The sequence below is a fragment of the Tamandua tetradactyla genome, chromosome 12 (genome assembly GCF_023851605.1).
Source record: "Tamandua tetradactyla isolate mTamTet1 chromosome 12, mTamTet1.pri, whole genome shotgun sequence".
Classification (NCBI taxonomy): Eukaryota; Metazoa; Chordata; class Mammalia; order Pilosa; family Myrmecophagidae; genus Tamandua; species Tamandua tetradactyla.
The window spans coordinates 39408-52850 of NC_135338.1; the positions used below are offsets into that span (position 1 = coordinate 39408).

General features: G+C 38.9%; 1 protein-coding gene across 4 annotated transcripts in view; it reads right to left on the minus strand.

Moving 5' to 3' along the window:
* The window catches only part of MTHFD1 (methylenetetrahydrofolate dehydrogenase, cyclohydrolase and formyltetrahydrofolate synthetase 1), a 79633-nt gene that overhangs the window by 9903 nt on the left and 56287 nt on the right, over nt 1-13443 (minus strand). For 3 of the 4 annotated variants that reach the window (XM_077122397.1, XM_077122396.1, XM_077122398.1), the window contains 6 exons: nt 13200-13268; nt 12806-12917; nt 12570-12709; nt 10155-10196; nt 7793-7893; nt 1860-2037 (listed from right to left, as the gene is read on the minus strand). In XM_077122397.1, coding sequence (XP_076978512.1) covers nt 1860-2037; nt 7793-7893; nt 10155-10196; nt 12570-12709; nt 12806-12917; nt 13200-13268 — 642 coding nt within the window. The remainder of the gene's footprint in view (nt 1-1859; nt 2038-7792; nt 7894-10154; nt 10197-12569; nt 12710-12805; nt 12918-13199; nt 13269-13443) is intronic. The other variant, XR_013160146.1, reaches the window with a different exon arrangement.

A 13443-nucleotide genomic window follows, 5' to 3' on the forward strand; every position in this document is an offset into this window, starting at 1 on the left:
CAGGGCTCACCCCTATGAAGCTTATTCCTGCAAAGAAGAAGCTAAACTTTCTTATAATTAGGCCTAAGAGTCACTCCCAGAGAACCTCTTTTGTTGCTCAGATGTGGCCTCTCTCTAAGCCAACCTGGCAGGTGAACTCACTGCCCTCCCCACTAGATGGGATGACTTCCAGGGATGTAAATCTCCCTGGCAATGTGCGACACGACTTCCAGGGATGAGCCTGGATCCACCATTGTAGGATTGAGAAAACCTTCTTGACCAAAAAGGGGAAGAGAAATAAAACAGTTTCAGTGGCTGAGAGATTTCAAATAGAGTTGAGAGGCCATTCTGGAGGCTATTCTTATGCAGTATACAGATCTCTCTTTTCAGTTTTTGGTGTATTGGAGTAGCTAGAAGGAAATGCCTGAAACTGCTGAACTATAATCCAGTAGCCTTGACCCTTGAAAAAGATTGTGTAACAACACAGTTTTTACAGTGCGACATGTGATAATGAAAACCTTGTGACTGACATTCCCTTTAACCAGTTCATAGACAGATGAGTAAGAAAATAAAGACAAAAAATAAATAAATAATGGGGGGGTTACAGGATAGGGGGCATGTGATGTTTTGGGTATTCCTTCTATTTGTACTTTTTTTTAAAAAAAACTTTTTAAATTATGAAATATATATACAAAAAAAAGCAGTAAATTTCAAACTACATTGTAACAAATAGCTATAGAACAGATGTTAATCTGGCATGGGTTAGTGTTCAGTTTTATGTTTTCCCTTCTAGCTGCTCCAAGACACTGGAGACTAAAAGAAATACCAATATAATGATTCAGCACTGATACTCCTTTCTTAAATCCTGTCTTCTCTGTTGTAACTCCTCCTCCTTTGATCCTTCTCCCAATCTTTAGGGGTATTTGGGGTTTGCCTATTCTAACTTTTTTTTTTTTCACTTTTTTGGTGAAAAATAACATAGATATAAAAAAGCAATAAATTTCATAGCACATCACAACAATTAGTTGTAGAACATATTTCAGAGTTTGGTATGGGTCACAATTCCATAATTTAAGTTTTTTACTTCTAGCTACTCTAAGATACTAGAGACTAAAAGAAGTATCAATATGATGATTCAGCAATCATACTCATTTGTTAAATCCTACCTTCTCTGTTTCCTTTTATTATTTTGTTTATGGAGTAATGAAAATGTTCAAAAATTGATTCTAATGATGAATGCACAACTATATTATGATACTGTGAATCACTGTATTTTTTGGTTGGTTATATAGTATGTGAATATATCTCAATAAAATCACATTAAAAAATACAGTATAAACTTTATTTCCTTACTGAAGTGCTTCGGTTTCATACTTTAGGCCTCCTTTGAACTTGAGGCAGAACTGATTCAGGAAGCGAGCTTTTAAAAAGCATACTGTTTTCCTCTATCACTGCGAAGTCGTCAGAAAATTCTTCTGAACTCAATGGAGCCTCTTGTAAATTCACTGCATCATGGTTGCTGCCTTGGGTTAAAGGGTATAGTGAATTTACACTTGGTCCCAGCAGGCATTCCCATCTCTACTGGCTCTACCTCAATAGCATTTCCACCCAGAAATACCTCTCTCCCACCAGCAAGAAAGGCTGTACTGTGAGCAAACCTCTCCCAGCATTGGCTGGACCTCCTCCTGGTAAGTAAATAGAATGTGTACTGAGAAGAAGGGGATCTTGGGTTGGTAGTCCAGGCTGTGGTCATGTAACTCACCCACATGAGAACCAAACCCAGAAGGCTGAAGCTGTTGAACACAGGGCTCTAAATACAAGTAACCACAGCGATACTTCATTGTGCTCACCTTTCTTTTTGCTTATAGTTAACATCCTACCTTGAGGTCATAAAGAAGCTTGAAGTTGCTAGGTGCCTGTGCTGCTCTCTGGACAGCCTCTCCTAGGGCTAAGGCTCCTTTGCCCCCTTCTGCCCAGTGAGTGCACTTCACAGCATCAGAAGCCCCATGGTCCTTGGCAAGGTGGCAGATGAGCTCCAGCTCAGCCTCTGTATCAGTTCTATAAAGGCAACACTTGATGGTAAAGCACTGGTGATGACTGGAAAGGACAGACTCTATCTTGCTTTAGCCATTGAGGCTCAGGAATTACCCACTGATAACTGGGTCCTAATCAAGCAACACTACCTGGGTTTGCATCCTAGCTCCACAACTTACAAGCTAGGTGACTTTCTGCCAGGTACTTGATCTTTATGTGCCTCTGTTTTCACAGGGAATAATTATAGCTCTTATTTCATAGGATGTTATGAGGCTTAGATGAGTAAGTACATGTAAAGCAGTTAGACCAGTTTCTAACACATTGTAAGAAATCAATAAATGTGAGCTTTTCAAAACTTTTGCTTTCTATGCTTCTGTGGGGAGGTCATTATAACAAGGCCAAAAAGCAGTACTACAATACCTAAACAACCCACACAATTCTTTCTTGAAATAATGTTTCGGGCTGAATATGCTCAACTCTTTGTCAAGACAACATCCCACCAGACCTAGTAAAATAATGGAGCTCTGTAGGGCTATGACTTTCTGTTAACATAAAAGGCCTCAAAAACGGAGGAGTATAGGAACAGTATATGTATATGCTATTGAAGTTAAGCCGGTATCAAATGTGAATGTTATAGATTTAGGATGTTAAATTTAAGCCCAATGATAACCGCAAAGAAAACAAATGAAAAAATATAGAGAAAGGCATCAGAAGGGAATCAAAATTGTACAATATAAAGAAAAATCAAATAAATATGAAAGCAAGTATTAACCACAGAGCTAAGGGACAAAATTGTGTAGGATTTACAAAGGCCAAAGAGCAAAATGACAGAAGAAAATCCTGCATTATCCAGTAGTTACTTTAAATGTAAAGGGATTAAACTCTCCAGGCAATAGGCAAAGATTCGAAGAATGGATTAAAGAAAGATGACTCAACTACATGCTATTAACATAAGACACACCTTAATTCAATGACACAAGTAGGCTGAAAGTGAAAAAATGGGAAAAAAATATGCCATGTAAATAGTAAACAAAATATAGCTGGGAGAGCTATACTAATATAAGATAAAATAGACTCTAAGTCAAAACTATTATGAGGGACAAAGGTCACCAGAAGTTGATTCAACCAGACAACAATTATAAATACATATGTACCTAAATGCAGAGCCCCAGAATATATGAAACGAATATTAACAAATTTGAAAGAAGAAATAGACAGTTCTACATTAACAGTAACAGACATCAATATACCATTTTTAATAATGGATTAAACATCTAGACAGAAGCTAAAAAAGGAACTATAAGACTTGAACAATACTCTAAACCAACCAGACCTAATACATATATAGAACACTACACTCAACTGCAGCAGGATACATACGTATTTTTCTCAAGTGCACATGGATCCTTCTCCAGGACAGACTATACTGTAGTTCACAAAACAAGTCGCAAATTTAAAAATACTGAAATTATACAATGTAACTTCTTCAACCACAATGGAATAACACCAAATATCAATAACATAGGAAGAACAGGAAAATTCACAAGCATGTGGAAATTAACACATTCTTTAACAACCAAGGGAAGACAAAATCACACCGGAAATTAAGAAATATCTTGAGGGCAGGCCACAGTGGTTCAGCCAGCAAGAACGCTTGCCTGCCATGCCAGAGGACCCGGGTTCGATTCCCGGTGCCTGCCCATGAAAAAAAAGAAAAAAAAGAAGTATCTTGAAACAAATGAAAACAAAAACACAACAAACCAAAACTTATGCAGTGGTAAGAGGGTAATTTACAGCTCCAAATGCTTAAACATTAAAAAAGATCAAAGATCTCAAGTCAGAGACCTAACCTTGCAACTGGAGTTTCTAGAAAAAGAACAAACTAAGCCCCAAAACAAGCAGAAAGAAGGAAATAACAAAGAACAGAACAGGCATAAATTAAACAGAAAATAAAAAACACTAGAGAATCAACAAAATAAAAAGTTGGTTCTTTGAAAAGATCAGTAACATTGACAAACCTTTAGTTACACTGACAAAGAAAAAAGTAAGGATGCCAATAACTAAAGTCAGAAATGGAAGAGGGAACATTACTACCAACCCCAGAGAAATTAAAAGGAGTATAAGATGATACTATGAACAACTGTGCACCAACAAGTCAGCTAACCTAGGTGAAATGAACAAATTCCTAGAAACACACAAACCACCTATACAGACAAAAGAAGAAATAATACTGCAACAGTTCAATAATCAGCAAGGAAATTGAGCCGGTCATCAAAAACCTCCCAACAAAGAAAAGCCCAGGATCAGATATGGCTTCATTGATGACTTTTACTGAACAACCTAAGAAGAATTAACACCAATCCTGCTCAATCTCCCAAAAAATAGAAGAAGAGGAAATACCCCCTAACTTATTCTGTGAGGCTGTTTTAGTCTCCCAAAGCTACCAGAATGCGACACACAACAGAGACAGACTGGCTTTAAATAAAAAGGGATTTATTTACTTAAAAATATAGTTCTTCAGAGGAAAGGCAGCTAACTTTCACCTGAGGTTCTCTCTTACAGGGGAAGGCACAGGGTGATGTCTGCTGGCCCTCTCTCCTGGCTTCTGTGATCCAATACCTTTCCCCAGTGCAATTCTTTCCTGCATCTCCAAATGTCTGGGCTAAGTCACCAGTGCTGAGATGAGGTAAGCTGAGCTGCGTAGTCTCTGCTATGCTGAGCTCTCTTCTGATCTTTCTCTTTTAAGCCTCCTGCTAATTAAATTAAGCATCACTCACTGCAGAAGGCACTCCCCTTACACAACTGCAGATGTAATCAGCCATAGATGAGCTTCACATGCTAATGGTTCAAGTCGTGGCAAAGGAATTAGGCACCATCACCTGGCCACGGTGACACCTGAACCACTACAGAGACCAACATCTCCACACTAACACTAAAGCCAGACAAAGGTACCACAAGAAAAGAAAATTACAGGCTAATACACCTAATGAACATAGATGCAAAACCCCTCAGCAAAATAATAGCAAACTGAATCTAACATCACATTAAAAAAATTATATACCATTATCAAGTGGAATTTATCCCGGGTACGCAAGGGTGGTTCAACATTAAGAAAATCACTTAATGTAATACACCATATTAATGAAACGGAAGGAAAACCTCATGATCATCTCAACTGACACAGAAAAAATGTCTGACAAAGTCCAGAATCCTTTCTTGATAAAAACACTTGATAGAAAAGAGCATGTGTGAAAAACCCACCACTAACATCATACTCGATGGTAAAAGTCTGAAAGCTTCCCTCTAAGATGGGAAACAAGACAAGGATGCCCACTGTCACCACAGATGCCCACTGTCACCACTGTTATTCAACCTCATACTAGAAGTTCTAGCCAAAGCAATTCACCCAGAAAAATAAATACAGGCATCCAAATTAGAAAGGAAGAAGTAAAACCTACCCTATTTTCATATGGGATGATTCTATATATAGAAAATCCACAACAAAGTACTAGAGCTAATAAAGGAATTCAGCAAAGTGGTAGGGTTCAAGATCAACACTCCCAAATCAGTAATATTTCTATACACTTGTAAATGAAAAGTCTGAAGAGGAAATCAAGAAAAAAAAATCTGTTTACAATAGTGACTAAAAGGATCAAATATCTAGAAATACACTTAATCAAGGATCTAAAGGGCAAATATATGGAAAACTACAAAATACTGCCAAAAGACATCAAAGACTAAAATAATTGGAAGGATATTCCACATTCATGGATTAGAAGAGTTGATAATATTATGATGTTAATTCTACCCAAAGAGATTTACAGATTCAATGCAATCCCAATCAAAATTCTGATAGCCTTCTTTACACAAACAGAAAAGCCAATCATCAAAATTATATAGTGGGTAAGGATCCCCAAATAACTAAAAACATCCTGGAAAGGAAGAACAAAGTTGGAGGATTCACACTTCCCAATTTTAAAACTTATTACAAAACTACAGTAATCAACACAACATGGCTCTGGCACAATGACAGACATCTAGACCAATGGAATCAAACTGAGAATTCAGAAATAAACCCCTGCATTTAAGGCCAACTAATTTTTGATAAACATGCCAAGTCTACTCAATCGGGAAACAATAGTATCATCAATGAATGGTGTTGGGAGACCTGGATTCCAAATGCAAAAAGAGAATGAAGGTGGTCCCTACTTCATACCATAAACAAAAATTAACTCAAAATGGATCAAAGCTTAAGTATAAGGACGAGGACCATAAACATAAAACTCCTAGAAGAAAACAGGGAAGCATTTCAGGACCTGTGTAAGGCAATGGATTTTTACACTTTACACCCAAAGCACAAGCAACAAAAGAGAAAATTCATAAATCAGACCTCATCAAAATTAAAAACTTTAGCACATCAAGAGATTTAATCATGAAAATAAAAAGACAACCTAGAATGAGAGAAAATATTTGGGAATGACATATCCAATAAGGGTTTAATTTCCAAAATATATAAAGAAATACTGTAAGTGAACAACAAAAAGACAAACAACTCAACTAAAAACCAGGCAAAAGACTTGAATAGACACCTCTCCAAAGAAGACAATGGCCCAAAAGCACGAGAAGATGCTCAATATCATTAGCTACTAGGAAAATGCAAATCAAAACCACAACAGGATTTCATATCCACTAAAATGCCCACTAAAAATGGAAAATATCAAATGTTGCAGAGATGCGGAGAAATAAAAACACCTGTTTGCTCCTGGTGGGCATGTAAAAGGGCACAGCTGCTGGTGGGCATGTAAAAGGGTACAGCTGCTCGTGGGCATGTAAAAGGGTACAGCTGCTGTGAAACAGTTTGGTGGTTGCTCAGAGCGTTAAGTGTAGAATTACCACGTGATTCAGCACCCCTCCCCCTCTAGGTATATACTCAAGAGTCGAAATCAGGAACTCAAACAGACATGTACACATCTAAGTTCATAGTGGCATTATTCACAAATGTCAAAAGACAGAAGCGACCCAACAGTCCATCAACAGATGAATGGATAAACAAAATATGCTATACTCATATAATGGAATATTATTCATTCGTGAAAAGAAATGAAGTTATGATAAACATGCGACAACTGAGATGAACCTTGAAGGCATTATGAAGAGTGAAATAAGCCAGACACAAAAGAATATTGTATGATCTGAGATGAAATAATCTGAATAAGCAAATTCAGAGTCAGAAACGATGACACATGTTACCAGGGGCTAGAGTTGAGGTAAGGAAAGGGACGTTAATATTTAATTGGTACTGAGTTTCAATTGTGGTGAGGGGAAAATTTTGGTAATGCAATGTGGTGATGTTAATGCAACAACGTGAAGGTAATTAACAGCCACACTGAACTAATTATATGTTTAAATGTAGTTAAAGGGGAAATTTTAGGTTGTATATGTATATATTAATACGATAAAAAATTTAAAAACAACAACAAAAGAAACATCATAGGACTGTTCAATGCAGTATTCTAATGTAAGCTATAGACTATAGTTAATATTATAATAATATTCTTTCATCAACTGTAACAAAGGTGTAACACCAATTCAAAGTGTTAATTAAGAACAGGGAAAACCGTGTATGTGGGGGGATATATAGGAACTCTATTTCCTGTATGATTTTTCTATTAACCTGCAATTTCTCCAATTAAAAAAAGAGCCTCTAAAAACCAAAATGAACACTTCATTTCAAAGCCTGGGTGTTAATCCTCTCCACCTGAACTTTCCCTGTACTTACTTGAACACATTCACAGCCACCACTACAGGAACACCAAAGATTCTGGCATTTTCAATTTGTTTCTTCAAGTTACTGAAGCCTTTTTCAACCAGCTCCAGGTCCTGCAAGAACAGCAGTGACAAGTCTGTAAGACCAGAGCACAGAGCTGACACAGCTGCAGGTTCTTCTTCAAATGCACAGTGACTCCTTGAACTAGCAGCCACTCGCTGCCAGGTCAAGGAGGAAAGCATTCTCTAATGCCTTCACCTTGGCGAGAGTACGCTGTGGAGCAAGGCAGCTCCACTCCAGCCTTGTGTGGCCATGCCTGTGTCCCCTTCATCGTGAAAACATGGAAGCTGGCATGTTTTCTGTCATCACACTATAACTTAATAGCTTAACTGAGATATAAAGAGAATTAGTTGCCCTTATATAAATTATATTTCCAGGCCTCTGTCTTTAGGTTTTATATAATCATATGGCACAATGGTACAAAATGTCACTGCCAGAAATACTGACAGAAAACATGAAATATTCGTGATGCTTTCAAAGGTTTTTACTGACCTCAAACATGAACCTTTACTAGGAGCAACAGATAACGATAAATGCTATTTGTAAGATCCAAACACTATGGAATGTAAAGGAAGGAAATTAAGGAAATATAACTTTAAAGATGACTACTCCAAAACTGCTTGTAGCACTGGGAAATTGCAAACACAGATTCCCATTCAAAGGGGTCAATGAATTATGATGATATAAATACCCTCAATGAAATTTATCACACAGATGTAATGAAAATTGAGACGGATCTGTGTTAAAGTTGTAGAACTATGAAGTGTGTTTGATTCTATTTTTCCATCAACATAAGAATATCTGTGTTTACTCATGAAATGTTTTAAAATGTTCAGAAATAGACACCAAACTATTAAGAGGACTCAAATCACATAAAGTCAATGTTTAATCTTAAAACAAAGGTTATGTTTTATTGTTACCTTAAAAATACACTAAATATTTTTAAAATAAAATACAAGTCTCATGTAGATACTGGATCATGAGCAAAACCCAGTAGAAATAGTTCAATGGTGCATGGTTTGTGGATCCTATAATAATCATAAAATAGCAGAAAAATGGATAGATAAAAGAAAACAACTGGGGTCATTGTTAATGTGATGTGTGCTTTTGTTTTGTTTCCTTTAATATCTGAAAACTGAGATTAGACTTTATCTGATGTTCTGAAAAACATTGCTAATTCTTCACCTCCAGTTATATGAAAACCAAATAATATGTTAAGACTGATCAAGAACAGTTTTAAGTAAGTGGAATTTCTTAAATGACAACACCAGCTGGGCCAGTTAGGGGCAGTCACTCTAATTAGACACAGGAAAGACTGTGAGATGGCAGGGGGGCCAGAACTGTGAATTCCCCTCCTACGTGTGAGTCAGACAAATGACCATAAAAGGCAAAACACAACTTAGAAGACAGGCAGACTCAGGGCCCCAACAATTCTCTTCTAGCCCAGTTTGAAATACTTCATTTCAGTCCTCAACAGTATTGCTTGAGAATTTAAAAGCTTCAAAAAAGGGCAGAAAAATTAAATCAACAATGATAGAGGATGACTTTACCAGCTCACTGAAGAGACTGTCTCTCAGATAAAACTGGCTCTAGGTATTTTTCTTTGATAGTAAATGAAAAAACTATGAAAAGGTTGGAGCTCTAAATTGTTCTCTGGGCTCCTGCATGACACTATAAACTAAATTTGCTTGTGGAATCTTTGCCTAGAAAAATAACCAGGATCCTAAGCATATCTCAGCCTTTCAATATGGGTTTAAATTTGTAAAGGAAAAGGCGTTTTGAAAAAGGTCCCTACTTGCTTCTGAGTGAATGGTGTGTGGCAACCACCCAGCCAATGCAGGGAAGTCAATGGAAAGAAACTTCCATTAGTTTGGGGCAGGGTCCCTAAGCCATGGTACTACTGACATTTAGGGCGGGACGATTCACTGCTGTTGGGGGCTACCCTGTGCACTGCAGGATGCAGGGCCCCTAAGTTCTAGCCACTAGACGCCAGTAGCAGTTCCTCCCCCATCCTTCTGAACTGGGACAATGTAAAACGTTTCCAGACATCATTAAATGTCCCCTGGAAGCAAAATCTGCCTGTGGTTGAGAACCAATGATCTAGAGCACTGGTTTTACTGGCATCCTGTATGGGGCAATTCCATTTTGTGAGGCACTTTGTCCCCCTTTACTTTTAACACAGTTTTTCAGTATGTTGCAGGCCTGGTTCCCAGGACCATTAATGGCCCACTCATCTTCTAACGGGCTGGGTTAAGAAATGCTGATCTAGAGTGTGGAGCTTTCTAGTTCAAGGAATTAGAAAAAAGAAAGTTACCTCCTCTATGTAAGCCTTGGGTAGAGGCAGTCCAGCAGTGACCTGGAAGGAAAGGAAATAAAGTCAGAGGTATATCTTATTTACATTAGATTTTAGTATAAAATGGTGCCATGTGTTAAAGGCAACAAACATTTGCTTAGCAAATATAAAGCAGTATAAGATTGGTTCTAACCAACAAGGATTTAGGCATACGATCATCAGACAGCACAGAACAAAAATGATTGCTTTCAAAAGGTGGCAGAACTTCATGGCTTGAATTAGTGTGAAACCTGTTAAAGGAGGTGGGAAGGGAAGGATTTATGAAGGTAGAAAGGGAAAGGAATGTGTTCTAGGCAGGGGCAATAACTGCAGTGAGTATAGAACACAGCAGTGGGAGGTGGAAATAAAGGTGGCAGCCCTGCAATGGCCACCCCACAAATGTCTGCAGATAGAGCCTGTGATCTGGCCTGGAATGGCTTCACCAAGCTCATCACAAAGCCAATCCATGTCTTAGTGTGGCTGAACTGTGGTGCATGGACAGTGAAACAAAGAGGAAAAAACAGCACTCCTATCACAGCGCGTAAGGTGTCAAAAACTTAAGCCTAGAGCCCACTGTTTCAAGGTGACTAGTCCACCCCAAGTCCTGTACTATGTAGTGACTCAGACCTGCCTTGCCCATAGGAGAGGGTTAAATATGGGGGTGTGAGGAATGCTGATTTCATGGACCCTAAAGAGTTGCTACGGGCAATAGACAGTAATTAGGAGGCACTCAGTATGGCCCTCTCCATTTTCTCAGGGAGGCTATGGAAGGGCCAAGGAGAGGCAGGGCAGGAAGCAGGCACCTGGGCATCCATGCAGGGGGCATCCCATGAAGCTCCCTGTCTATGCCCAGTGTAAGAAATGGTGGTGGACAGCAGGTCTGGCTCCTTGACTGAGCCTTATGTGTAAAACCTTCCTCTCAAGGCTAGCCAGATTAAGTGGCCAGCAGCGTATTTTTCAGACCACGAGTTCACACGGGAAGAAGGAAAGGAGGTGCAATGGTGCGAAGATTGATGAGCGGGTGCGAGAGGAAGAGAAATGCTGGTTACAGTCAAAAAGTAAGAAGAAGTCCATCTTGCACTGCTAGCGGAAAAAGGAGCCCTGGGCCAGGAGTGTCTCTGCCATTTCAGAGACCACTAAAATTGGGGAGGTGTGCGAGGTTGTGTGACAGGAGCAGTTCTTAAAGTGTGGTCTAGGGCCCTAAACCTTTCAGGGAGTCCATGAGGTGAAACTATTTCCGCAACAATGCTGAGATATAATTGGCCTTTTTCACTTTCACCCTCTCATAAGCTTACAATGGACTTTTCCAAAGGTTAGGTAACATGATTTCACAATAATCAAATACAGAAGACAAGAAGTCAGTGTTTTTAATTAAGTCAAATACTGAAAAGATCTGAAAAAAATGTACAATATCTAAATTTTGTTTTGGAAAATATACTAACTTTATTAGTTACTATGTAACAACCTTCATTTCTAATACAGTAAATATCAATAGATATAATCCTTAAACAAAAGCTCTCCAGGGACCCTCAACTTTTAAGTGTAAAGGGACCCTGAGACCAAAATGCTTGAGAACTGCTATAGTAAGAAAAACCCTCATCACTACATTAAAAAACAGATTTTATTCTGTAAGTAAAAAAGGTCCTTTTCCTAATTACAATACAAGCATCTTCAGGATACAAATTTAATACTGGTTCAAATGATTTCTGAAAACTAACACCATGTCTTCACATGCAGGTGCTAGAGAAAGGCTGTAAAATGCTAGGGAAAAAAGCACATCTTATCAGTAGGAATTCAGGAAAACACACATTTCAGGCGGGTACTGAAGATAAGCCAGTGCAACCTTCTTATTCCCAAAAAACAAAGAAGCAGTTTTGAGCATCTCTGCTATTCTCCTTCACCTGCCCTAGCCGGTCTTTCCCCTCCCTCCTACCCCAGACTGTCGGTGGTCCTGCAGAGCATGGACTAATAAAAAGATGCTGACCACTGTCTCAGCTAAATGGTTCAGATGGCTAGCTGCCAGGGCCTCACTTTAGAGGGCAAACAGAATTCGAATTTAAAAAGAATAGTCTGAACATAAAAGAGTTTTTTATAGATATAGCCAAGCACATGTCCTTGGATGGATTAAGGTATTTCAAGTGATTTATTCAGAAAGGTAGGCCATGAAGCCAGTTTCAGCCCGCTGGAAATACTGAGGGTTGACAGTGCCAATGAAGGCTAAAGTGGCCACTTTAAGAGCAGTCAGACTTTAGCACCTAGTAATCATAAAGATAAGAGCAGCTTAATAAAGCAACAGGCACAAGTCATCCAACCTTCCTTTAGCCTAAAAACTCTGATAAGATTTTCTTTATCAGAAAATTCCTGATAGACAGTCTCTTCAAACTCTTGGTTCCTCACCGTGGGGCCGCCCCCGTGCATTTTAAGAGCCCTGACAGTGGCAACAAGCACCACTACATGAGGGCAGAGACCGGAATATCGACATTTGATGTTAAAAAACTTCTCCATTCCAATGTCTGCTCCAAATCCAGCTTCAGTCACTGTAAGTAAAGAAAAAAGCAAGTGTAAAAATGCCATTCCAGTACCCCTGATTTAAAAGAAAACAGTCTATTCACTGGTTTTGGAAAACTACTCACCTACAAACCCTTCAGGGCCAACAAGCTTAAGTGCAACCCGGTCTGCTATGATGGAGGAATTCCCATGTGCGATGTTGGCAAACGGTCCAGCATGAACAAACACTGGTGTGCCCTGTGGACATCAAGATGTCATGAGGGAGGCTGCCAATCCTACTTCAAAATGGGATCTCAAAGTCAAGGGCAAGGGATTTAGTTGGAATCCAAACAAGACTCACAGAGGGAAAATACAAAGCCTCCTTTTGCTATATGTCAATTATGTTCCCACTGAACTGTGAGAAAGAATGGGAAGAAAGCAATGAGCAGGTGAAGACGGTCTCTGACTTCCCAGTGTAAGTGTGCTCTCTGGTAACTCTGCTGTGAATGCGAAAACCAAGGCAGGAGTTGCTCTGCTCACCTCTAATGTCTGCATCAGATTGGGCTTGATTGCATCCTTCATGAGCACTGTCAATGCACCACTCACCCCCTACAAAACAAACATAGGGAACATCAACTCCTATCAGCAAAACAACCAACCTTCTGACACCATCTTTCCAGTCTTCTTGGGCCAAGCAGTGCCTCGACCTGAATTAGACCACCCATCCATTTTTTCTGGCTATGCTTTGAAGTTAGTTATTTTAAGCAAGAATGGTTAGAATGGA